Source organism: Alternaria atra, assembly GCF_907166805.1.
Source record: "Alternaria atra isolate CS162 genome assembly, contig: 28, whole genome shotgun sequence".
Lineage (NCBI taxonomy): Eukaryota > Fungi > Ascomycota > Dothideomycetes > Pleosporales > Pleosporaceae > Alternaria > Alternaria atra.
This window is the reverse complement of record NW_025091326.1, coordinates 3798865-3823002: the sequence shown is the minus strand read 5'-3', so window position 1 is coordinate 3823002 and position 24138 is coordinate 3798865. Positions and strand designations below refer to the sequence as shown.

The 24138-nt window shown below is 52.3% G+C and overlaps 8 protein-coding genes across 8 annotated transcripts; 4 read left to right on the top strand and 4 right to left on the bottom strand.

Moving 5' to 3' along the window:
* Window positions 1–245: 245 nt before the first annotated feature.
* Window positions 246–1702, top strand: ALTATR162_LOCUS8276 (uncharacterized protein; the record flags this gene model as incomplete). Its single annotated transcript, XM_043315906.1, has 4 exons — window positions 246–455; window positions 507–749; window positions 803–1248; window positions 1297–1702. The coding sequence occupies 4 exons, from the start codon at window positions 246–248 to the stop codon at window positions 1700–1702; spliced, it is 1305 nt and encodes a 434-aa protein (XP_043171841.1).
* Window positions 1703–1828: 126 nt separating this feature from the next.
* Window positions 1829–3989, bottom strand: ALTATR162_LOCUS8275 (uncharacterized protein; the record flags this gene model as incomplete). The annotated part of the gene is made up of 2 exons (XM_043315905.1): window positions 1829–3391; window positions 3444–3989. The coding sequence occupies 2 exons, from the start codon at window positions 3987–3989 to the stop codon at window positions 1829–1831; spliced, it is 2109 nt and encodes a 702-aa protein (XP_043171840.1).
* Window positions 3990–4374: 385 nt separating this feature from the next.
* On the bottom strand, window positions 4375–6183 carry ALTATR162_LOCUS8274 (uncharacterized protein; the record flags this gene model as incomplete). The annotated part of the gene is made up of 5 exons (XM_043315904.1): window positions 4375–5046; window positions 5111–5601; window positions 5657–5853; window positions 5900–5970; window positions 6025–6183. 5 exons carry the CDS (start codon window positions 6181–6183, stop codon window positions 4375–4377), a joined length of 1590 nt encoding a protein of 529 aa, XP_043171839.1.
* A 1418-nt stretch (window positions 6184–7601) lies between these two features.
* Window positions 7602–8926, top strand: ALTATR162_LOCUS8273 (uncharacterized protein; the record flags this gene model as incomplete). Its single annotated transcript, XM_043315903.1, has 3 exons — window positions 7602–7766; window positions 7839–8329; window positions 8380–8926. The coding sequence occupies 3 exons, from the start codon at window positions 7602–7604 to the stop codon at window positions 8924–8926; spliced, it is 1203 nt and encodes a 400-aa protein (XP_043171838.1).
* Window positions 8927–12289: 3363 nt separating this feature from the next.
* ALTATR162_LOCUS8272 (uncharacterized protein) lies at window positions 12290–13640 on the top strand (the record flags this gene model as incomplete). The annotated part of the gene is made up of 4 exons (XM_043315902.1): window positions 12290–12558; window positions 12611–12783; window positions 12836–13063; window positions 13123–13640. The coding sequence occupies 4 exons, from the start codon at window positions 12290–12292 to the stop codon at window positions 13638–13640; spliced, it is 1188 nt and encodes a 395-aa protein (XP_043171837.1).
* Window positions 13641–14386: 746 nt separating this feature from the next.
* Window positions 14387–16552, bottom strand: ALTATR162_LOCUS8271 (uncharacterized protein; the record flags this gene model as incomplete). The annotated part of the gene is made up of 2 exons (XM_043315901.1): window positions 14387–15982; window positions 16163–16552. The coding sequence occupies 2 exons, from the start codon at window positions 16550–16552 to the stop codon at window positions 14387–14389; spliced, it is 1986 nt and encodes a 661-aa protein (XP_043171836.1).
* A 1052-nt stretch (window positions 16553–17604) lies between these two features.
* Window positions 17605–19955, top strand: ALTATR162_LOCUS8270 (uncharacterized protein; the record flags this gene model as incomplete). The annotated part of the gene is made up of 3 exons (XM_043315900.1): window positions 17605–17836; window positions 18074–18730; window positions 18778–19955. The coding sequence occupies 3 exons, from the start codon at window positions 17605–17607 to the stop codon at window positions 19953–19955; spliced, it is 2067 nt and encodes a 688-aa protein (XP_043171835.1).
* A 465-nt stretch (window positions 19956–20420) lies between these two features.
* On the bottom strand, window positions 20421–22633 carry ALTATR162_LOCUS8269 (uncharacterized protein; the record flags this gene model as incomplete). Its single annotated transcript, XM_043315899.1, has 6 exons — window positions 20421–20521; window positions 20578–21181; window positions 21232–21812; window positions 21866–22179; window positions 22263–22344; window positions 22501–22633. The coding sequence occupies 6 exons, from the start codon at window positions 22631–22633 to the stop codon at window positions 20421–20423; spliced, it is 1815 nt and encodes a 604-aa protein (XP_043171834.1).
* Between the last annotated feature and the right edge of the window lie 1505 nt (window positions 22634–24138).

Here is a 24138-nt window from a genome sequence, read left to right as displayed (position 1 = left end):
GCGGCCTGGCTACCTTGTCTACCCCTTCACGCCATTCTCCCCGGCACTCCCACTGCAAGACGCTCAATGCTGACCACCGCGCCCTGTTCTGTTTCCCCCCACCCCATGTCTCGACCTTAGTTCACTCGTCCGCCTGAGCATCCGATCACGCCAACCTACGTGCACGCGCACTCGCGCCTTATCTGTCATATTCCCCAGTGTGAACCACCTACACCCTTCCTATGCATGTCCACACTCGAAGCATCATGTCAACCAAAAGCATCAGGCAGCGCCAGCCCCCCGCCATAGTGCCCGTAATCGAGAAGCTGAAAGCGCAGCGGGCCAAGACACCATCAGGGCCAAAACTCCCCGACCCCACGCAGCATCCGGCCGGAGAAGTCAAGCATGGAGTCTTCGCACAGGCTATGCGCATGTGTCTCTTTGCAGCGTACTTCAACGGCAGCATCATAGCGTTAGTATACACCAGTAGCTAATGCCGCCGATAGGATACTAACGCCGTGTTCCAGCATCGCCGTCACACAATATATTGGCCTCCGCTGTACTTCTACAGCAAAGATCTCTTCTACGCGTGGATGGCCATGACAAAGCAGCACTTCAGCATAGTCGTCACCACCATGACATATTGGTGGGCACCCGTCACGATGCGCGTCAGCGGAGACGAGAGCGTGAGAGGACAGATGAGGAAGAATAAAGATGGAATGATGGAATGCGACTTTCCAGAGAGAATGGTACTCATCTCGAACCACCAGGTGCGCTTTTCCAACCAACTCGTCCGGGAGCACAAAGAGCTGACGCTTCCTAGATCTACACCGACTGGGTCTACCTCTGGTGGATCGGATACAGTGCTTCGATGCATGGCCACCTCTACATTATCCTCAAGGAGTCGCTCAAATACATTCCCATCCTCGGCTGGGGCATGATGCTCTACGGCTTCATCTTCCTATCTCGCAAGTGGTCGACGGACAAGGAGCGCTTCCAACATAGGTTGAGGAAGCTGAGCAGGAGTACCAATGGCCCACTATCGGGCTCCAAGGGCCTCGACCCAATGTGGCTGCTCATCTTCCCTGAAGGCACAAATCTCAGTAAGAACGGTCGCGTTTCCAGCAAGAAGTGGGCGGAGAAGAACCAGATTGAAGATCTGAGACATGCGCTGCTGCCGCGAAGCACAGGTTTGTCTTTTTGTCTGCAAGAGTTGCAGGGCTCTGTCGACTACTTGTATGACTGCACAATGGCATACGAAGGCGTCCCGTAAGTCTCATCTACCAAGCCGAGAGTACGATTACTAACCCCAAACAGTGTCGGTCAGTATGGCCAAGATCTCTTTACACTCTACAGTACCTACTTTGAGGGCCGACCTCCAAAGTCTGTAAACATGTACTGGCGCCGCTTCGCCATCGCCGATATACCCCTCCACGATGAAAAGATCTTTAGCGACTGGCTCCTTGCCCGTTGGCGCGAGAAGGACGATCTACTCCAATACTTTGTCGAGAACCAGCGATTCCCGGCAGACGAAGGCGAGACACCCAACGTCAATGGTGGACCCCCACTAAAGGGCGCGGGATGGATCGAGACAGATGTCCGACCAAAGCTGTGGTATGAGTGGCTACAGATCTTCGTTCCGACTGCTGCACTGGCGCTTATCGTCAATGTATTCATAAAGATTGCGAACATTGTGACGAGGGTGACGGGGATGAAGTCATGAACTCGAGATTCTCTGTAAGAGACATGGTGTGCTGTATTGCAGTCTCAGGCGCGTGGGCTTTTGTGTTGTGTAGATCGGCTTGATACCCTATATCCATCTCTTCTCTTTTCACTACTCGCTTCCATCTCAAACAAGAGTATATCGTGTAGTACTCACGTAGTCCTTCTTTGGCCCTTTGACGTCATAGCGCACTTCCCACCACTTCGCCCACTCACTCCCTACAACGACACCCTCCCCAAATGTCCAGCTCGCAGAATACAAGTCTTCGGCACAGAGGTGTGTTTCCTTGTTCTTCGCTTTCACTTCTCCCCCAGTAGTCTCAAGGCTGCCCATCTCTACAAATAATCCGCCAATCCCTTCTCCGTTCTTTCCAACACCATCCCCGATATCCGCTCGCGGCATCTTCTCGTCATCAAAGAAGCGTACTGCTATATACTCGCCCCCATCTTCATCATCTCCAACTTTGATTTGATACACATATCTTCTCCGCGCAGTAAACTTTAGCCCTGTGTCGGTAACGAATTCGCCTTCTTCAGCGTAGAGTAACGTGGGTGGAAAGTGATCCGGCAGATTGCAGGACGTAAATGTCGCTGTTCCTGTCACGGTGCCCGAAGGGTGTGTGGGTAGGGAGGAGCGCAGTGTACGTTCAAAGCTCCATGATTGACTCGGCGAGTTGAGTAGGTTTTTGAAGATGGTTTTAGGCATCGAAGGAGGATCTTGTTGTGGTTCCCCGTCTCCAGGTGCTTTTCCTGTTTGTAGCTCTTCTGCCTCTTGCGACAAGGGTCTTGTTTCTCTAATCGGAATCGAGGCAGTGAAACTGTTAATACCCGTGCCGTCACTCTTCGTCTGTAAGTAAGCCTTCGGGTCCTGGCTCTCTAGTAAGACAGCATTGACACTTTGAAGCGTAGCTCGACTTGGATTCAGCGCTGGATTGCTTGTTGTTATCCAGCTTAACCTTTGCTTGATGAAGGCTTTTCCCATGTCCTTTGCATCTCTTGGTTTGCTGGTATCTATCTCCCCTTGTTCGTTCGTATAGAGGCATAACATCGCAAGGGCGGTGCCGACGGAGAGATCCTTGCCTGTTGGGCAGCACACGAGGATCTTTGTAGTTATTGGTGTTGAAAGGGATGAAAAAAAATACTGAAGCTGCGGGAGTTGAGTGCGGAGGTCGCGCGATCCGAGTTTGCCTGTCTGGCATTTGAGATGCAAATAGTGTTTGACTCCAGCTTCCTTGAGCATCGAAGAGGACAACGGCTCCGGTGTGCAGCTTACCACAACTCCGAACCCCTCAACGTTTATCTGATCACTAGATGAGATGTGCAGTTTCGACGTCGGCTTGATCAAACTCGCGACTGCACTGCTACCTCCATCCTCCTTGAGCAGTCTTTCAATGAGAGCCGGCGCATCTTCTTCGCTCGTATTCATCAATGTATCTTTATGCTTCCAGAACATTGCCGGAGTGAGACTATGCGACCACGCTTCATGGTCATCGGCAGCACCCTGAATGTACCCGCCTTCTGATACTTCAGCACCGCGCACTCGCCGTGAGGCTGTGCAGAGCACGATGGGATGGAAATCCGGAAAAGAAGGTGCTAGTTCTGGAAGAGATGATTGTTGTGTCACCCATATCGGTCGCAGAGGTTTCTGTAGCTTACTGCGAAGGTCCGAGATGTTGGGCTTGCAAACATCCTTCTCTCGGTATTAGCTAGTATCCTCGGGAACGTCAAGACCATATACGAACCAGAAACTGTCGCACGAACTCATCTATCCTCTTCTCCATTTGCGCATGCTCACTTTCGCCTACAGCTTGCGGCGGTGTAAACAACTGCATCTCCTCTTTCTCGTGTGCGCCAAATACGGCCCTGTTGATCACACAACACCATGTCGGAATTGTCTTACTCAACGCATCCGGCATACTTTTCCCCCTTCTCGTACTATCCACAACCACAGCTCCACCATAACTCTTCACGACATCTAACAACTGCAAATTCAGTCTTCTTAGACTGAAACTCCATTCGCCCATATGGCCGTCCGTGCTCTTGAAGTAAACAGATCCAGATTTTCGAGAGGGAGGAATGTACCAGCTTCCACACCGTTCATTTGCCACCAGAGGCAGGTCGTAGGCAGATCCGACAGATGTGATGAATTCACTGTCCGAGACGATTGAGGCGAGACGGTTTTGCGTTGATAGTGTTGAGCGGCGTAGAGAGGAGAGGGTACTGGATAGGTTTGGTGTGTTGGAGAGATGCGGAAATATGATATCGGCCTCTTTCAGGGGCTGCGACATCTTGGTTGTGAGATATTCCGACCTTTCAGGCCAAAGCTTGATTATATTCGAGTCAGTACAAACCACTCAAATCTGCATACCCCGCATGATGATTTATCCCAAAAGAAAAAGAAGGCTCTCGGAAAAGATGGAAATGCAAAGACTAAAGTGTGAGCAGGTAACGGGGATCTTGAACCATAGATATCCGTTCGACCCTGCAATATTATCGTTCAACAGTTGGGTGGGGACACGGATCTGCCGTAGAGAAGGGATCGGGCAGGAAGAGGCTAATCTATAAAGGGTTAGTAACAAAATAGCTCGACACGAAGTTTGTTCAGTATGGTGTAGCATGCTAATGTATTTATCTATAGATCTGCAATGATTGCTAGGACAAGAGATCCACTACCTAATCCTGTTTAACGAGCGAGACGGGTGCAATATAGCTCTTCCGCGCACTAACGAAATAATTAACGGTAGCGATGATGGCCATCACGCCAAACATGAGCGACGCCCAGTTCATATCCGTAGCAGAGGGATTCGGTACTATGGGGAAGAAAGAGAAAATGAAGGACACGATCAGGAAGGCCAGGGCAAAGTCATTGACGATGCCTCCGAACTTGCCCAAGCTCCAGCGTCGAGGCAACAATGGCTCACCGCGGAGACGCTTCAATCGGACACATCCAATTGATATGATGTAGGAGAAAATGAGGGCAGCATTCGAAATGGAGACGATGGCATTCAGGGCGACATCCGAACCGAAGTTGATGCACGCGAGCACGCACGAAAATCCAAGGCAAACGAGAAGCGCGTTCACGGGGATGTCCCAGCCGGCCGGAACTCGCTCGATCCATGCGGAGAACGGAAGTCCTTTGTCGCGCGCAAAGGCCCAGATTTGACGTGAAGAGGCCGCAGTGACAGACACTGCTGCGAAGAAGACAAGAATGACGAGCAACGCCCCCATAACTTCTGTGCCGGCAATGGAGCCTGTCGCATTGTAAACAGCTTGAAGCACAGGTTGTCCCGTCGGGGATTCTAGGACGGAGTCGAGAGCGCCGCCGCACATTACGAAGGTGATCATCTACAACGGAGGGCATGAAGTCAGTGTTTGTGTTGTATGCAGTATGGTACTCGGGTGCTCTTACCATGATGCATCCAAAGATACCATTAAAGAAAACAGCCCACATCATGGCTTTGGGAAGCACTGCGGAGGCATCTTTCAGCTCTTCAGACATGTGGGCACCCGCATCTGGACCAATGAAGCACCACAGTGGGGTTGAGAGGCCAACTAGAGCAGATACACCCATCGAGCTCCACTCTCCTCCATTCGTCCATGTCGTGAAGACTTCCTCTGCGGGAGACCGCTCCGCCATCGTCCAAAAGAGAATCAAAAAGGCGAAGAAGGCGAAGACATGCAAGACAAGCACTATACCTTCAGCGAGGGGTAGATGCTGTGCCAGGAAGATGTTGAATCCTACCATGAGGACTAGCCAGAGCATCATCAGAAGCGTGACATGCCATAACTTTCCAATTTCCGCGTCGGGGTACGCGAGGAGGACCATTCCAATGACGAGACTTGAGAGCATTTGCGCACAAGCGGGAATGCCACTAACCCAGCCGACGGCCGCAGACCATCCTGAATATACTGTCAGTAGATTGAGCGCAGTGGTGTAGTTCGTGCCACTACATACCCACGATGTAACTTAGTGACTTCTGGAATGATGGTGGCGCGAATTCGCTAACCCAATGATATTGCCCACCAGCAGTTGGGGCCATCGATGCCATCTCAGCGAGAGAAGCGATCATAGCTAGGACGAAGATCCATGTAATGATCATCATCCAGATGACACCTGCTGTGCCTCCATTGAACAAGCCAAAATAGGCGGACCTTGCCGAAAGTTAGCAGGGGAATTGTCATGCGAAAAGGTACTTACAATAGGGCACTTTCCCATGTTGACTGAAGGACAACGACAAACCCAATGATGGAGATCAGGCGAAAATTTCTCTAATTACGCAATCAGTAGAGTTCCTGCATATAGGGTCCAGTAAGGGATTATACCCGAAGTTCCTGTTTCTTGCCCATCCTGTGCATGTCCAGGGCATCATGAGCTGTGCCTCCCAGAGCACTGGCATGCATCCTGTCCGCTGCGCTGGATCCATTGCTTCCAATATCGTACTCCTCGGCATTTGCAATCTTCGCTTCTCCAAGAATTGCCATTGTGCGAAGTGTAGTGCTATAAGACGACGACCATCTACGAAGATAAGGGATTTCTTGGAAGAAGAGAAAGGCTCAACGGAGAAATATATCTCAAACGCTGCTTAAGCGACCTAGATGCGAGATCTATGAGCGAAACTATACATGGTGATTTCAAGCCGTGTCCTAGGGCTGGCAATCAGCTGCCATTCTCGGGACGATCGCCGGTTCATTTGGCAAGCCATCGAGAATGTGGAGCCTTGGGCGAACCAACCGCGAACAATACAAGCGTTGTGTAACCGAGGCCCGCTAGGAAGGGTGCCCTTGTGGCCGCGGCTTGAGTATACAAGGTTCGCAAGCCGGGTGCAGTTTACGAAAGGGACACCGATGCTGTTTTTCGTGGGGGCCACGCGATCACGTTGACTTGAATATACAGTAACGGGAGTGAAGCTTAAAATTGACAGGTATCGGGTTCCTGTAGCTTTCTGCATAACGCGTATCGTGATATCGGCACGTCACATGTAAGCTGGGTGGATGGCGGCAGCATTGTTGATGAGGCGTATGGGTGGTGAAGGTGTTGAAGGCCCCAAACTATAGCGAAAGACCCTCTCAGGGCCCGTCCCGTGGCCACTAGGAAAGGCGCCTCGGTGCAAACCAGCCGCGTCCGTCCACGCTTGCACAGCAACACCACCTCCCCGAGCCGCGCACGAATCCTTCGCGCCTTCTACGGAAACGCACATCTCTTACAGTTTCATCAAAGGACATGTCATACTCGCTACAGGTCCGCGCTCGTGAGAGTCAAGCGTGCGCAAATTCTTCTCTCTGTCATTTCGTCCAGGGATCTCGGAGTGTAAGGTCAAGCACTTCACGTAGTCTGACTTCAATTTCGTCGTGAGGTTCCATCGATGAAAGCTTAACGGCCTCTACACCGTTAACTGCCGAGTGTAACGTACTGCATTCCTGCGCTACGTCGAGAAGCGTCAGGTTCTGGCATGCTATGGTACAGCGTTTTATTGACATGGATGTAGTGAGCCTGTGATAATTCTTATGGCATACACCATGTGCTTTCATCTTAGCGCCTGCAACCAACGCACCATATTCCAATCAAATGACGCTGTAGGGTCAAAGGATTCCATACGCGACAGGGCCTGGCCCCAGCCACTGGATAAATGCGGAACAATAGACGATTGGGGAGCGGTAACAAGGTCCACGCACCTATCAAGGGGTGATACGAAACTTGCAAGGCGTACGGAACAAATGTACTCGGCTGGTTTTGCCGTTGGGTGCGAAGTGAAGTTCTTCCTAGAATATGATATTAACACGGGATGGTGATCAGCACCGCAGCTTCGGAGACGACGCCGCAACCCGCCCCATGTAGTTACGCCTCGGTATAGCAACGCAAGAATCGAGCAGCACTCATCGTACTTTTGTCTAATAACATCATGGCGGACCACCAGGAAGCGGTCGTACGGCATCCCGGACATGCAGCTAGTTTGAAGTTTACTATCGGTCTCTGCCTATGCTACACCCTATGCGTAGCATGTCTGCGCGGTTTCACTCGATGGAGAGCTTACAGTATCGATGATGTTTTTGTGATGCTGTCGGGGGTACGTACGTCTGAACGGAGAACATCGAACTCGAGCGTCACAAAAGCCTGTTTCTAACAACTTTGCACATAGGTGTTGGCGTTGAGTTTCTTTGGCATCGTTTTTGCCTCTATCTCTGCAGGACTTGGTCGCCCGATGACTGAGCTAGATCTCATATCACCTGCTATTGACAAACTCAACGGTTATATAATAGCTGGCAACATTCTTTGGATCACATCGCTATGCATCTCCAAGCTCGCGATCATTGCCATGCTGTTGCGTACGACACAGACCCTACACCACAGAAGATGTCAATACGGCGTCGGTACTCTAATCGTTACTCAGTCTATTGCGTCCATTCTACTTCTGACCGTCAACTGTTCTGCTCACAGTGAGTTCGCGTGGAATATGACCTCCGTAAACTCCGAATGCCCCCAAATGGAGAGAAGATGGCATGCCTTGACAGCTCTGGACGCCGTGACGGAAGTTCTTCTGCTCTTTCTGCCCATACAATTGGTATGGAGTTTGCAGATGTCTTTCCGAACCAAGATCACCGTTATATCAGCATTTTGGCTTCGATTGCCGTACGTTCCGATTCTTAGTACTACTTCAGTATTGGCTGACCATGCGATAGAACCCTCGTCTTCTCTGCTCTTCGCCAGAGGGAGATGCACAAACTTACAACAGCGTCAAATGTCCCACTCACAGCTGCTATAGTGGTCATCTGGCAGGCTGTAGAATTATCATACTCTCTCGCTGCGGCTACCATTGCAGCATTGAAGCGATTTACAGAATCGCTCAACACTGGTTTCGGTCACGGTGAGCTCATGCGGGTTCACGGGTCATCTCAAGGGTACAAACTGTCGGGCAGAAGTGCTACATCAAGAAACACGAAGGGTTCGCGTAAGAAGGCACCTCGCTCGAACACGCATGAGGTTTCCATCGACATAGTGTCATCCCAGGCTTCGTCTCAGGCGGAATCAAGCTTTGACCATCATGTCACGCGAATGAAGCTGAGGCCTGAAGTATTGCGGAACACAGCCATAGTGTCGTCACCATCGAAAAGCTCAGCTCCGCGCAATAAGCAGACAGATGCATTAGGCTCAGAGAATAACACCATCCGACAAGAAGTGCGGTACTCTATTCACTACGAAGAAGATATCACGCGTAGCAAGCAATGATAGACAAGGCACCAACGTAGCTGTTCATAGCGCGTGACCGACGAAGAGGATTGCATGATCTCTCGTGCTGATCCCTTTGCTAGAGCCTACCGTTGTTTCTGCTTTCCCACAACTATTTAAGCTAAGCATACACAACCTACACGCGCAGCACCTTAGCTACATCAGCGACTGAACCACACCGCGACAACGGCGGATACGTCAACCGTACGACCGTCTCGCTTCCTAGGCTTACCTGCCGGATTGAGGGTCAGGGTTCACGAGTCCAGTTCAACCCTCGTTCGACAATTCATATCCAGACATCCGATGGTTGACCTAACGTTAGAACTTGTTGATAATCGGGACTCAAAAATCACACAGGTCGAAAAGTGTCTTTCTGTCGCTGTTATGGCGACGTGGTGGCTAGTAAACAACGAGGCGACGTATGTACCGACGGTAAAACTGGAGGATCTGTTCGAACAGTCATGGTGATTCGTTGTAGAGCCCACAAACTCGGGGCTGTTCTGTGCCTTAGGCCGCTTCCTTGTCGACATGCTTGGGAAGTTCTCGAATGCCCTTGCTTCCGGTGCTCTAGGTGCCCCAGAAGCGTGGCTAACGCATGTTCAAGAGATGCCCAGCTCTTTCGTCACCAGACTACATCCCTACTCACTGGAGAATCTTTACTGCTTGCTTGCAGGCTGCGCACGGGTCGAGGAAATTCGTTAACTCCCCTCCATAGTACAATTTGTTAAGCGCCAAACTGCCCACGACCTCGATGATTTTACCTCTACTCTTGCCAAACTAACATGCGGCGGACTAGAGGATGGCCTGCAGGATATTCTATGGACTGTGGGATTAACCGCATGCACAGGCTTCACCATCGACAAAAGTCCACCCACCCTAGCGTCGCATCCCAGACAGCGAGCGCACGGAGATGTTTCGTTCCTGGCTTGCAAGTGATGTCCTGGGTCCCAAATCTCATCCATGATCCGTCTTTCACATTTCAGACGAGTATGATGAGCATTGAAGCGAAACTTGGGGGCAAGGTTATCGCTACCAGCAGTATCATATCGCAACATAAAGAAGACTGTTCAGTCAACCAACAGCTGTACGATTCTCGCAAAACTATATGCTTCGATATGGCGTTCGTACTGCAACGTATGGTTTATGCTTATCAGAGCGGGGTACAACAAGATGGAGAAGGAGAGTTAAGAGTGGGTCCTAGATTATAGCAGGTAGTGTAGACTCTAATACTGTTTTGCTGCCCATCACTAGTGTCATCCATGGTACTTGCTTTCCTAAGATTACGTGATCGGATACAAACTTTGGTAGAACCAATATAGAACGGATATGGATATATGCCTGCTACCCAGTCGCGGTGTCACAGGGGTCTTCATAGGTCATGTCATGATTTTGCTGGAACTCAGCAAGACTGGTAACGTCGGTAACAAAAGTTGTCATAAGATATCTACCTAGCTTTCTTACCACACATACATCCGCCAGAGACTCAAAGATCGTGGACGTTCACACAAGCTCAGAAATTCTCCTCAAGCGCGAGGCTTGCGAGGCGATGGCGTGGAGCTTAGGTACAGTAGAGGGCCCTCATATTGGCACTACGCCAGGATGGGGATAGACAGGCTACTAGCGTGAGCAGGCTTCAATTACCCGACCACTCTGATATCTGCGAACGTAAACCACCTCACTGTCCCCAACCACTCACGATTTGCCCCCCCAATTACCGCTGTCATCGCTCTGTATCGGTTTCAGAATCATCGCTATCTGCGGCATCTCCGATGCTCTCTGGTCCACACACGTTTCCATGACAGCGGAACTGATATACCGAGACCTGTGCCGTACACTCCGAACAGAGACTGGAGTGGTACGATGCCTCCCAGACATACACACCATATACCGGTTTCAATAACATTGCCATGCCTCCAATAGCGCTAGGTGTCACTCGCGGCGCTATGATGCGATCGCGTGCCAGCATTCGTCCGGTGCGACAAGAGATTGAGGGGTAGACGGTGTTTTTGGAACGAAAGACCTCTCACACAGCGGTATAACGCGTCTTCACGCGGCTGGTTTATGGCGTGTCATACTTCTGTGTTCTCGTATATTCTAACTAGGCAGATGCTCGTACCCGGGAATTCTCTCCGTCTCATTTTCCAGAATTCTACCTTAAGCGCTCATCATGTCTCACACGACCTTTGTTCAAGCATCTTGAATCGGTAACGAGGCTTGGCCATATTACTCACCAGGTCTTTCGTTCGTCACAGCTTCCCATGCGGAGTGTATCAGGATAAATGCAAGATTAAAGAGCCTCCAAGATCGACCTCCATCAATTTTGACCGTCATGTGTACTCTCGAGTCTTTCGAGAAGCTGTTTCGGCCATAGATTCCCGGGTCGCGCTTCATGTACCTGCTTGTATCGTATCATACGCGTGTCATAGCCAAATCAATAGCTGATGCAGCTATATTGGAGGCGCGAATTCGCGTCATTTTTGGCTCCAACCGTGTCGATCATACTCGTAGTGATGGGGGCATCCGCCATTAGTGACTGTACAATACAGGCAAGGCCATATACATCTGGGGAGGATCCTTGAGTTCACGAGTGCATTGCTCGGTCCGATAGCCTCTCCTTTCAATAAGACCAGAAGACCAACTTTCCATCACTGGGGGTTGTTTTGCCCTACGAGCGAGTATGGAGGACGGTGTCATATCACATTCGAATGAAAAACTCGCGAACCCCATCCGCCAATCATAGTCACAGAGAGCAAGGCTGAAAGCTCAGCACGAAGATCGCGGGGTATGAGACCCGAAAAATGACTACCCCCGCAATTCATGGTGTCTCATGTAAACATTCATCTATTTGCCCTGTGGGCTTGATCCAAGCGAGTGGGAATGCACAAAGGCAATTTCAGTCAACAGGAAGGGCAGGCAATGATGACAGAGGCTGAAGAGGATATCCGAAGAAGGTTTCCTCCCGCATAACCTCAATAGAGGTCTTTGACGAGGCGACTCTACTTCGCCAGCGGAAGCCAGCTTGATGAGAGCTACAGCAACGTAAAGTAACGCCACTGCGATGAAACTCACTCTCGCCTCCTACTCAACTAGTATGGTTTTACAGGAGCTCCACTATAGTACCATGCTCCCGTTGATAAACCTTCATCTAAGCCTCATATCTCAAGCGCTGATCGCACAGACCTAAGCCAAAGGCTAACGTCCGCATTCTACGGGCCTGCTTCCTGATGAACTGGTACCTCAGTACTGAGCTGGCACCATGCTAGCAGAATACTTCCCAACGTCGATATAAGAGGCTCTCGATACCCCCAAGCCTTCTAGCATCGACACACCCAGGTACCCAAACAACCACTTCCAGACGTCAACATGAAGGGTCTCTTTTCTTTCGCCGTGGCTTCGGTCATCACAGGCGCTTTTGCGCTTCCTTCTCCTACCGAGAACGGCCCCATCACTGCTCGCCAAGCTGCAGCATGTGCCACTCCCGTTACCCTGTCCGGCAACCCCTTTGCGTCTCGTTCCATCTACGCAAACAAGTTCTACTCTTCCGAGGTCGTTTCTGCCGCTGCTCAGATGACCGACGCTGCTTTGGCGTCTGCTGCTCTCAAGGTTGCTGATGTTGGAACTTTCCTCTGGATGTGAGTCAGCCTACTCTTTCTTCCCACAGTTTTTGGGCTAACACATATATAGTGACACTCGTGACAAGATCTCTGTTGTCGAAGATGGCATCAAAGACGTTCCTTGCGGTCAGATTGCCGCGCTCGTCATCTACGACCTGCCCGGTCGTGACTGCGCAGCCAAGGCCTCCAACGGTGAGCTCGCTGTTGGCGAGATCGACATCTACAAGAAGGAGTACATTGACCGTAAGACTGTCTTGTCCATCGAAGACTACGACCCGTACTGATGATATGTTAGCCATTGTTGCCATCTTCAAGAAGTACCCAAAAACTGCCATCGCTCTCGTCATTGAGCCCGATTCCCTCCCCAACTTGGTCACCAACGCCAACCTCCAGACCTGCAAGGACTCTGCCTCTGGCTACCGTGAGGGTGTCGCATATGCCCTGAAGCAGCTCAACCTGCCCAACATCGCCATGTACATCGATGCCGGTCACGGAGGATGGCTCGGCTGGAACGACAACTTGAGTAAGCATGCTCTCATCACTTTTCAAACCCTCCAGCTTATCACTAACAATGTTGTGCAGAGCCCGGAGCCAAGGAATTAGCCACCGTCTACAAGAACGCCGGTAGCCCCAAGTCCGTCCGTGGTGTCGCTACCAACGTCGCTGGCTGGAACGCGTGGGACCTAACCCCAGGAGAGTTCTCCAAGGCCACAGACGCCCAATGGAACAAGGCACAAAACGAGAAGAAGTTCGTCGAGCTCTTCTCTCCCGAGCTCAAATCTGCAGGTATGCCCAGCCAAGCCATCGTCGACACAGGCCGCAACGGCGTTACCGGTCTGCGCGAGGAGTGGGGCAACTGGTGCAATGTCAACGGCGCTGGATTCGGTGTTCGTCCCACGAGCAACACGGGATCCAGCCTTGTTGATTCATTTGTGTGGGTCAAGCCTGGTGGCGAGAGTGACGGTACAAGTGACAGCTCGGCGACTAGGTACGACTCCTTCTGTGGCAAGTCGGACAGTTTCAAGCCGAGTCCTGAGGCCGGTCAGTGGAACCAGGCGTACTTTGAGATGCTCGTCAAGAACGCTAAGCCTGCTTTGTAAACTGGTGGCTGGCACCTGAATCCAAATCGCATCGGAATGGTTTAGAAGGTGGATGGTACTAAAGGATGTTATGCCCACTAAGGATGGTGCACGTTGTATATAGATTGATTAGTCGGTAGGTAGGAGATTCGTCAAGTAAAACCTATCGTTAGAGAACTTCGCTTCATCTGTCTATACATTGTTGTAGTCCCGACAAGGAGATTGAACTATCATTCCGTCAACAGTACCGACTGCATCTTTGCATATCAATCTTCCAAACAAGATCTGGCAGAGTCTGCTCAATGTTGTAAGTCAGTCTGGATGGCATTAGAGTAGAGTTGACGTGATATCATTCGACCACTCTCTAAGTGTGCCAGCGTTTGGCTAGTAAGATGAACATCTGCCTAAAGGAGTGCGCCCGGTGCATTTTCCCCTTTGCCAACCCATATGTACGTCCAAAAACTCCGCGTGCGCGCTTACAAAAAAGGTATGCTCGCTCGCTCGCTCAAACCTACCAAAGAAACGCCTTGGCTGCGCCTTGCGATGCATCCCAATCCAAACCAGTACTGTATAACGCTAGAGTCAAGCCGTGAGGCTCTTCATGTAGTATAGCGTATGCTCTTCGTTAAAATCATTCGTTCTCTATCCTTTCATCGTTTCTATCGTCTTGTGAATCGGGTGTTTCCTTCAGTAGACAAGCTCTGTCGGCTCAACGACCGCTCCAAGTCCCGTCTTAGATGAGAAACGGACCGTTCGTCGGAGTCGTCCTAAGACATCCGTCTCCTCCTGAAAGGCTCCTCTTCCTCCTCTTCCTCCTTCTCTTCGTTAACTTGCAACGTCAACCATGCAGCGACCAGAGCGCAAACACCACCAAATCGCAGCACCCAAGCCACACTCGTGTCGCCTGCTGTGCCTCTAGGCTTTTGTAGAAGCTTGAACATGATGGCGCTGACGAGTGTCGCGATAACCTGCGGTGCTGCAATAGCAACGTTGTGAATTCCCAAAACGACACCGGCAGAATCGGCGCCTGAACCGTCGTCCTCACCCTCGGCGATGAGCTGTGACTCGCGATCACGGGGCCTGATGATACCACGACGGATGGCGTCCCTCTTGGAGATCTCGGAAGAAATGATGGCAAACGGCGCCCAGTTGGTTACACACCAAGGAATTCCAATAGCACCAACGAGGACAGTCGCTCCCCACGTACTACGAACGAAGAAGGTAAGGGCCATGAGTACGGTGAAGAGGATATGCGATATGAACCAGGATCGGCGGAGAGTGAGCGACTTGACCTGCAACATCTCCATTGACCTAGAGATCTTCTCCATAGTTGTGTTCGGGTTTCCCTTTGGTGTGGGGTTCAAGGCAAAGTAGCCAGAGCCACCCATAGAGTGTGGGGTTGTCGGTGTCATGGGTGTCGCCGGTGTTATCGGACGGTCGGGTTCTGGGGCTTGGAAGGTTGGGGGGATTACGAACGGCAGGACGACGGAGGCGACGAATGTGGTGATGGCAAAAACCAAAAGAGCTCTGGTGCCAATCCTTGTACCGTCCTCCAGGATCTCGTCAATCTTGGCGTCCGGCAGGTGGGGGTTCTCCTCAAAGTATGGATCGGCATAAATCTCGCCAACATATGTAGTGATGTAGAAGAGGAATGGGAACCACCCGATCCAAGCAAAGAACTGTACGGCGCAGACCTTCTTGATCTGAGGAGGTAACTTCTTTACTGAGCGCGCAAGACCCTTGAAGAAGGCGATGACACCATCTTGCTGCTCGGCTGGTGCAGTGTCGAATTGGGGATCGCGTTCCGAGCAGGTGGAGCAACTGATACCGACAGTGAGTGCCATGACGAAAGAAGCGATGGCGCAGAGGACCTTGAACTGTGTGTTACCGAGCCATGGAAGGTAGTCTGGGAGGTTGATGTAACCTGCTAGGTAACCCAGAATGTTACCGATACCGGCGGAGCGCATCAACCATGCATTAGCAGATTCTTGCTGATGGGTAGGTGCCACATCGACAATGTATGCGCGCACACCGGCTTGAATGACGTTGATAGCGAAATCCAGCACGTATACGAACAGGACAGCGAAGAGCATGATGCTTGTCTTGACACCCGTTGACTCGGGGTCAGCACCGAAGATGCCTAGGAAACCTCCGATGATTTCTCTTGCCCAAGCGAGGACCATGAGGGAGACGATGGTGGCAGCTGCACCGCCGATGATGAAGGGTCTCCGTTTACCCCAGCGCAGGCGGCAATTGTCACTCTTGAGACCGACATAGGGTTGGACGAGTACACCAGAGAGCGGGCCAGCAATCCACACGAGGGCAAGCATCGACTTGCTCAGACCGAGCGACAGTAAGTATGGCTGCACACATGGTTAGCATATGTTGTACATGAAACGAATTGCGGTGGTCCGACAGATGATGCATGCATGCACGGCTCACACGACCTCGGTGACAGTACGCCCAAGGGTCCTCGAGGGCCAGATCTACATGCAGGGTCCATGGCGTCCTCATGGACATTGGCTTCCAGGAAAAGCACTTACCGATCCGTTGGAAGTCTCTACAGACCATCCTATTTGCAGACCGAGACCGCCAAAAGTGAGCAAGAAGAGAAACCAACTGCTCTTTGTCTCCTCGACCTGCTGTTCGCCCATCCAGTCATCGTCATCGTCGTCAGGCGACAAGGCCTCCTTAAGGAGCGGATCGACTTCGGAGGACATTCTTTGAGGGATGATGGTGGGCGAGTTCTCGTGGATGATTTCTACGTGGGTGTGGCCTTCAGTGTCTGGACGTCCGCCCATGAGCGAGTCGCGGCCAAAGGAAACGAGCTTGGGTCGTGGCCGGGGGCGAGTGGAAGTGTCGAGTTTGGAGGGAGGAGAGGAAAGAGGTGAAGACGAGGGCGAGTCCTCGGCGTCGGGCCGTGAAGACGACATATTGGCACAGGTGGCAGTCGCAATGGGCGTGGTGCTTGGTGTGGCCTGGGCGTGCGACGTGGTCAGCCCTGGTGGCTTACAGGCTCGCTGTAAGGGCCGGCGAGATTGTGATTGGCAGGACCTCAGTGGGTAACTGCGAGGTGTAAAGGTGGAGAGATGTGGTGAGAGGCAAGGCTATCAACAAAAGTCAAGTGGCGCGGCGGGACTTAATCCATGCTTGTCGACGGTGAAAAAGGCGCTAGTGGAACCGTTGGTGCTTGAGTGGCGATCGATGTCGGATCTCGACCAAAGTTGACAATCGGACGCTGCTTCAAAGGGAGGATGGAGGGGCGAGGAGCAGCCAGGTATAACAACGGGCGGGGAGTCAGGGTTTCATAAGAGGCGGTGTAGGTCATGTGTCTGCCAGCCGTCTTCGGTAGGCTTGGTGAAGGGTCTAGCAGGTCTTGCAGGTGATTCTGGGTAGATGTCATGCAGGCGTCTTAGCCAGTGTGTGTGCGATGACGTCGCTGCATCAGCGGTTCAGATGCCCTTGTCCGCGGCACTAGGCCGCATGCTGATTGGCGCTCGCTGCAACGCCAGCCGAGACATGGAGACCACCTGGACGCCGTGGAAAGGCAGCGACGCGTCTATCAGGAGTTCTGGGAAGCGAATACAGTGCATCGCCAGCCTCGCACCGCTCGCTATATCCAACACACCCGCGGCCACGCGCGCTGGATAAGGATCTGACTGTGACCGGAGGACCTCCGAAGCCCACCGCCGGCCGACGACTCCTTGCGCAACGTTGCCTCAGGTTCCGTCCCATCTCTAGGCAGCCCAGGTAGCATCCTAGCATCCACCACCCAACAGCCACCTGTACCCTTCACATACACTCCGACCCCCCGCGCAAACCTCGAGCCACACCGCACACACTCGCGCTGTTGATGACAGCCCGGCCCTGAGTCCAACATGGCGTCGATAATGGGGTGGTGGGCAGTTGGCCAGCTACTCAGTATGCGCCCTCGAATCTTCGAGAAATACCCGGTACACGTACTGACTGTTGACGGCAGAGCGCGATGCATCCGACGCAGACCCGGACGGTCAGTCCCCCGCTCCACCACACACTCGGCGATCCCATCTCTAATGCGCCCCCAACAGACGAACCAGAGGCAGGACAGAAGGAGATATTCACATCATGGGCCCTGTCCATTCTGATTATGCTCCTTATCATAGCCCTCTTCACAAGCTACATACTACACACGCGCAAGATCCAGGCGGTGCATGAGACGGTCCTCTCGATTTTTGCTGGTACGTTGTTAGTTCCCACACCACCCTCTACGCCTGCTTGGGCCTTTCCGCAGGCTTGGCATCCGTTGAGACAAGCTCGGCGTAGTGTGCATGGGCAAGGCCACAAAATCCGATCACTTGCAGCCTGAAGCCCATCACCCGACTAATTGTGGGGTAATCTGCACATATCCACCCTGCCATGTCGCCTAGTCCATCTCGTAATGCCATCGCGCTATGATGCTCGCTAATGCCCTTCAGGAATGGTCGTTGGCCTGCTGCTGCGCTTGACAGCAGTCAGTTCCGTGCGAGATGTCGTCAGTTTCGACTACCAGATGTTTTTCAATTTGCTACTGCCGCCCATTATCCTCTCGGCTGGCTATGAACTGCATCAAGGGAATTTTTTCCGACACATCGGAACTATTCTCACCTTCGCCTTTGCTGGCTCATTCATCTCCGCCGTAGTTCTGGGTGTCATCCTGTTCCTGTGGACCAGAATACCTCTCGATGGCTTCAAAATCAACTTCGTCGAGGCCATGTCCGTTGGCGCCACGCTTTCGGCCACGGACCCAGTGACCATTCTTGCCATCTTTGATACTTACAAAGTAGAACCAAAGCTGTACACTCTCATCTTCGGCGAGTCTATTCTCAACGACGCCATCGCCATTGTTGTCTTTGAGACGGCACAGAAATACAAGGACGGCGCTGAACACCTCGGAATCGGGAGCCTCTTCGAAGCCTTGGGTATCTTCATGGGTGTCTTCTTCGGAAGTTTGTTCATCGGTGTCATGGTGGGCATTGGCGTGTCTCTGATGCTCAAGTTCACCTATGTTAGACGGTTCCCCAAGAATGAGAGTTGTCTCATCATCCTCACCGCATACTTGACCTACTTCCTGTCCAACGCCATCCACATGTCTGGTCAGTCTCGCCCTATCTAGCACAGCCATCAGCTGACCATCTTACAGGCATCGTGTCTTTGCTGTTTTGTGGTATCTGCTTGAAGCATTATGCTTATCACAACATGTCAAGACGAACTCAATTAACCACCAAGTTTGTTTTCCAGGTTACCTCGCAAATCTCGGAGAACTTCATCTTCATCTACCTAGGCTTGTCTCTCTTCACCGACGACAAGCTCGACTACAAGCCACTATTTATCTTGATCACCGTGTTTGGCATTTGCGCCGCTCGCTGGTGTGCAGTATTCCCGCTTTCAAGGCTCATCAACTCCGTCACAAGATATCGCCAGCGCCGCCGCGGTGACGAGATTGTAGAAGAGATTCCTTATCCCCACCAGGTTATGATCTACTGGGCAGGTCTGCGCGGTGCTGTAGGTGTTGCACTTGCCGCAGGACTCACAGGTAACAACGGCGACACTCTGCGAGCCACAGTTCTCGTCGTAGTCGTTCTGACTGTCATCATCTTCGGAGGAACCACTGCGCGCATGCTGGAGATTCTAGGCATTCGCACTGGCGTGGTTGAAGAGATTGACAGCGATGATGAGTTCGATATCGAAGTCGTTAATGGCGGCACTTACACACGCAAACAGGGCCAAGCCTATGGCAACACCCCACGCCCGAACCAAAATGGCTTCTCACTCAATAATGTCAACGGACCAGACGCCACGTACTCTAGTGGATCAGCTAGTCGCAGCAGCCCACCGACACGACCCAACGGCGCTATGCGACGCAATTCGAGCCACCCACGTGCCAAAGATGGCGCAGACCAAAATCTTCTCAGCCCCGCCGATAGTGGCTCTGCTGACGAGGACGATATCGATCTTGATCTTCCACCCAGCGCACGCCGCTCGCCCAACCGCGGTCCGTCACCATTGTTGGGAGACCCATCACCGTACCCGACGTCCGGTATAAGACCGGTCGGCACTGCAGAGGGCTCGAGTAGAGTCGCGACTGCCACAGGTGCAGTGAAGCAGCTGTTCAACGAGATCAGTCACGATCCCGCGAACGCTTTCAAGCAGATTGATGATGGTTTCCTCAAACCACATCTGCTGCTCGACCAAGGAAAGGCCCAGGTCCGGGTAATGTTTGATTTTTCTAGTAGACGGATAGGAAAGAAGCATTCGTGGCGTTTGAGTCATTTTTGGGAATATTGGCTAGCGACTTTGTTTGCCTGGTGCATAGCGTAGCATGACATGAGTCATGGTGAAACATGGTCACAGCTATTTTATCTTCTAGATTCGTATATCCCATTACATGCGGAATGGAAAATTGATCCGGATCGTATTTCAATTGATTTGGGGGAGGGGGCTTTGAACATGTGGAAGAGCAGGCATGTATGTTATGGGTGATAAGCATGCGAAGGTAAACTTTAGATCACATAATACAACACTCCGAGTTCAAGCAGCAGATTCAAGTCAAGAAACCAACGGTATTCACTATAGTTTAAAAAAAATTGGGAATCAAAATAAACACCTAACAGAGGCCTGATTTCACCAACACGAAGATAACAAAACAACACAATTGTCCTCAATTCCCTTTGCCAGTTTTTCCCACCACCCACTCGCCTGCCCTCATGGGAGTAACGAGCAAACCTTTCCCTTGACCAGGACGTCTTTCATGACATGATGACCGACTCAAGAAACATGACTGGCCTAAGGTCCCGGATATCTGTCGAACCTCCAGATACGCGCGCGCATGTCGCCACTGCCGGTAGCAAACACGCCTCCTGTAGGGCTTGGGGCTACAGAGATGACTAGAGACACTTGGTTAGTAACTTGTCGCAAATTTTTGAAGACATGTCAAACGTACCGGAGTTCTTATGTCCTTGCAACATGAGTTGCGCGACACCAGTATGAGGATCCCAGAACTGGACACCACGGTCCTTGGAACCACTCAGAACCCAGTCACCGTGCGGGGTAAGCGCAACACTGAGCACAAAGTCCTTGTGGCCTTCAAAGGTGCGGATGCACTTGCCACTTGGCTGGTGCCCGCCTGGAACAAAGCGGTTGTTGGTCGACAGCTCCCACATCTTGATCGTCTTGTCGAGACTGCCACTGACAAGACGATTTCCAGAAGGTGCGAAAGCCACACTGTAAACACTGTCCTTGTGGCCGTGCTCGCCTTCAAGACGTACGACAAGCTGACCAGTCTGAATGTCCCAAACGCGGACGCTCTTGTCGAGTGATCCGGCCGCAACGTAGAGGTTGTCCGGAGAGATTGCCACGGTAGTGACACCGTCTTCGATAGAGAAGTTGGAGACTTGCATGTTGGACTCAAGATCCCAAAGACGGACACTTCTGTCACCACTACCAGATGCAATGATCTTGCCGTTCCTGGCAAAGTCGAGCGAGTAAATATCCTGCTCGTGTCCAGTGAATTGGTGCTTGATGGTGCGGCTAGCGATGTCCCAGACCTGGCTCAATGTTAGTTATATTCAGATTAGTACGTCAAAATCAAACTTACCCTGATGACCTTGTCCTCCGCACCAGTCGCGAGATATTGCCCGTTAGGACTGAAGCAGACGCTCCTTATGTACAGATCTCCATCCTCGGGTAGGCTTCCGTCCTGAAGATGCGCGACGGGGTTTCCAGTCTCGACATCGAAAATCTGGGCCGAACGGTTGCAACCTGTCGCAACCCACCTACCGTCCAAACTAAAGCGTACACAGCAAACCACACTTTGATGTGGCAAATTGTGGATGAGGTCGACATCTAGAACTCGCCTGGAGCGAGGGTTGAAGACAGCGAACCAATCGCTACCTTCCTTCTTCAAGTTCTCTGGCAACTGCTCGATGTCTAGGTCAGCTAAGACGTTGCTCTGGCTGAGGGGAATGTGGTTGGGCGCCATCAAAGCACTCGGCTGCTGCTGCTGCTGATGATGGTTGGGAGGAGGAGTCGGTCGTGGGACTTGGGGCGATCCGGGATACGGAGCAGGGTTGTTCTGCTGAGGTGTCGCGGGGTTGGGGGGACCGTTAGGAGGACCGCGAGCAGGACCTGGACGCTTAGCACCAGGGGAGGCAGTGGGCTGTGGAGGCTGACCATAACCTGCGGTGTGTCAGCCAAGATATAGTCACGAATAGGAGGTCATCTAAGCTCACCATTTACAGATGGGCCCTGCTGGTAGCCACCAAAGTGCTGTGGTGGTCCAGGAGCAGGGTTCAGTCCTGGTGGACCTTGGGGTCCCCCCAGTTGTGGTGGCATGCCGTGGCCTTGGGGCGGCTCCTGTGGAGGAGGCGCCAGTCCAGGGCCGCCCTGCGCAGCACTGCCTGCCATTATGCCGCCGAACAAGTTGCTAGGTCCATGGCCAATTTGAGGCGGCTGAGGCTGCGATGGGCCGTGATGCTGCGAGTTCTGGCTGGGGCCGCCACGAGCTTCGAGTTCGCGCTCCAGCTGGGCGATGCGCTCCTCGTATCTACGATGCAAGTCAGTATTCAAAATCCAACATGCCAAGGAATGGCAGTAAGGTTTCTTGGGGATTTGTAGAGACGAGCTTACTTTGCTTTCATCTGGTTGTGTGATTGTTCGAGCGAGTAGACCTTGCCGCGGATCAACTCAATCTCTTGAATGTGGCGGGTAACTAGAAGAAGCAATCAGCAGCTGTTCATGGGAAGATATTGAGCTATTCGCGACAACATGCAGTCGAAGACATGCGCAGAAAGTTTGCTTCAGAGGTCCTTCGGTTTCGAAATGCGACTGCCTCAATTCACGGCTGAGTAGCATGGGGAAGACTCACTTTGGCCTTCGGCATCAACACTACGCTGCGACTCCGCCTCGAACTCGGTCTTGATGCTGTCGAGCAGCTGATTGAGGCGTTGGGCTGGCTCAGCTTGGGGGCCTCCCATGACACGGGGAGGATAGTGGTTCATGCTGGCGGTTGGTGCGCGCTCGTGGGGGGAAATACGAAGTTGAGCTTCCGATATGCTTCGCGTGGTGCGCTATTGAGACGCGAACAACAGGGCGCGGTATGCGACGGGGTCGTGTGGATGCCTGATGGTCGCAAGGCTGCTGTCGCACAGCTGGGACGAGCTATCTAAACTGGTACACGTTGACGGGGCCGGCCCTTTGGTGGGCGCGACGGGTATCGGATGGATGGATGGTGAATGAAGCCAGATAGGGATGCAGACGAGTGCAGTTGGTGTGGTGGCCGCGAGATCGCTGAGGTTTGAGCGCAAGATGGGTGGGTCCGTGGTTGGTGCTTTTGCTTGGCTTGCACGGAGGAAGAAGCGTTCCAAATCCGGCAGGCGGGAAACATCAGCATCTGGAGTTTACGCCGAACTGCTGTTCAGCCACGGCATCTTTCTTCGCCGACTACGCCGCTAGGGTTTTCACCCATGGTACGCTTCCTCCCCCCACTCGAACCCTTTCGTCCCAAGCTCTCGACAACCTCTCTCCTCCCATTCGTGTCGGGCGTTCCGCTCCACCCCATCATGACGAACCCTTGCTCGCACTAACGCTGCCGTTCCCGTCGCGCTAGAGTCCTTTGGGCCAAGCTGCATATCACACGTGTTTGTCCTGTTTCGGCCGCAATCGGTTTTCCTACCTTACATCAGCATCCCCAGTTGTATATTGACCCAGACGATGTTGTGCCACAGCAAATTGCCACCCCCACGATGAGTTCCTACTTGTCGGCGATAACAGAAACAACAAAGCTAGGCGCACCTTAGGCTTCGGCCATTTGGCTACGCGGGGAAAGTGTTGCAAGCGCATGCAGGCTACTGTATCGCCGTACGAGCCATCATGATGTGTTCGAGCCAGTTACCTATTTGCCTGATTGTAGATGTCCTTGAAAGATCGACTTTGCATGTATGGTCCAATGTCTCGTGGCTCCTGGGAGTATGCAATCTGCTGAAATCCAGGACTAGTCTTTGCTTTCAATGTTGCATGACTTGTTATACTCGCGTCACCACCCTTCACATTGAGCAACGCCGTCCCCCATATCCGGCTCATCTGCAGTGCTGGTTTCACACGTAATCACGATGATTACACGACGCGTTGGCGGCTGCATCATACCTAGGCAATCCTATGGCACGCGGCCCCTCGAGCGCCCCGCGCTGCTGATGGTATCAGGTGTGATTCGCCCAAGCCAGCCACGGAAAATTCGTTCATGCCAAAGGACGCACTCTTTCACCGCATTGAGAACAATGCAGCAGATTCTGCAACTTGGTCGTCCTCGTCGTTGTATTGTGACGAGCTGACGAATGTGTAGCTGTCGCGCTTTCCTATTCGTAGTGCCACGTGAAAGTGCCTAGCGCCGTCGCGTAAGCCATCTCGGAATGCTCACCTTACCAGATCTCGTCCCGCAGCTAGGGCTATCGTTGCGTCACCCCATCGTCCCGTGTCTGTCCTTTTGCCTGCTGGTCGCCACGGCTAA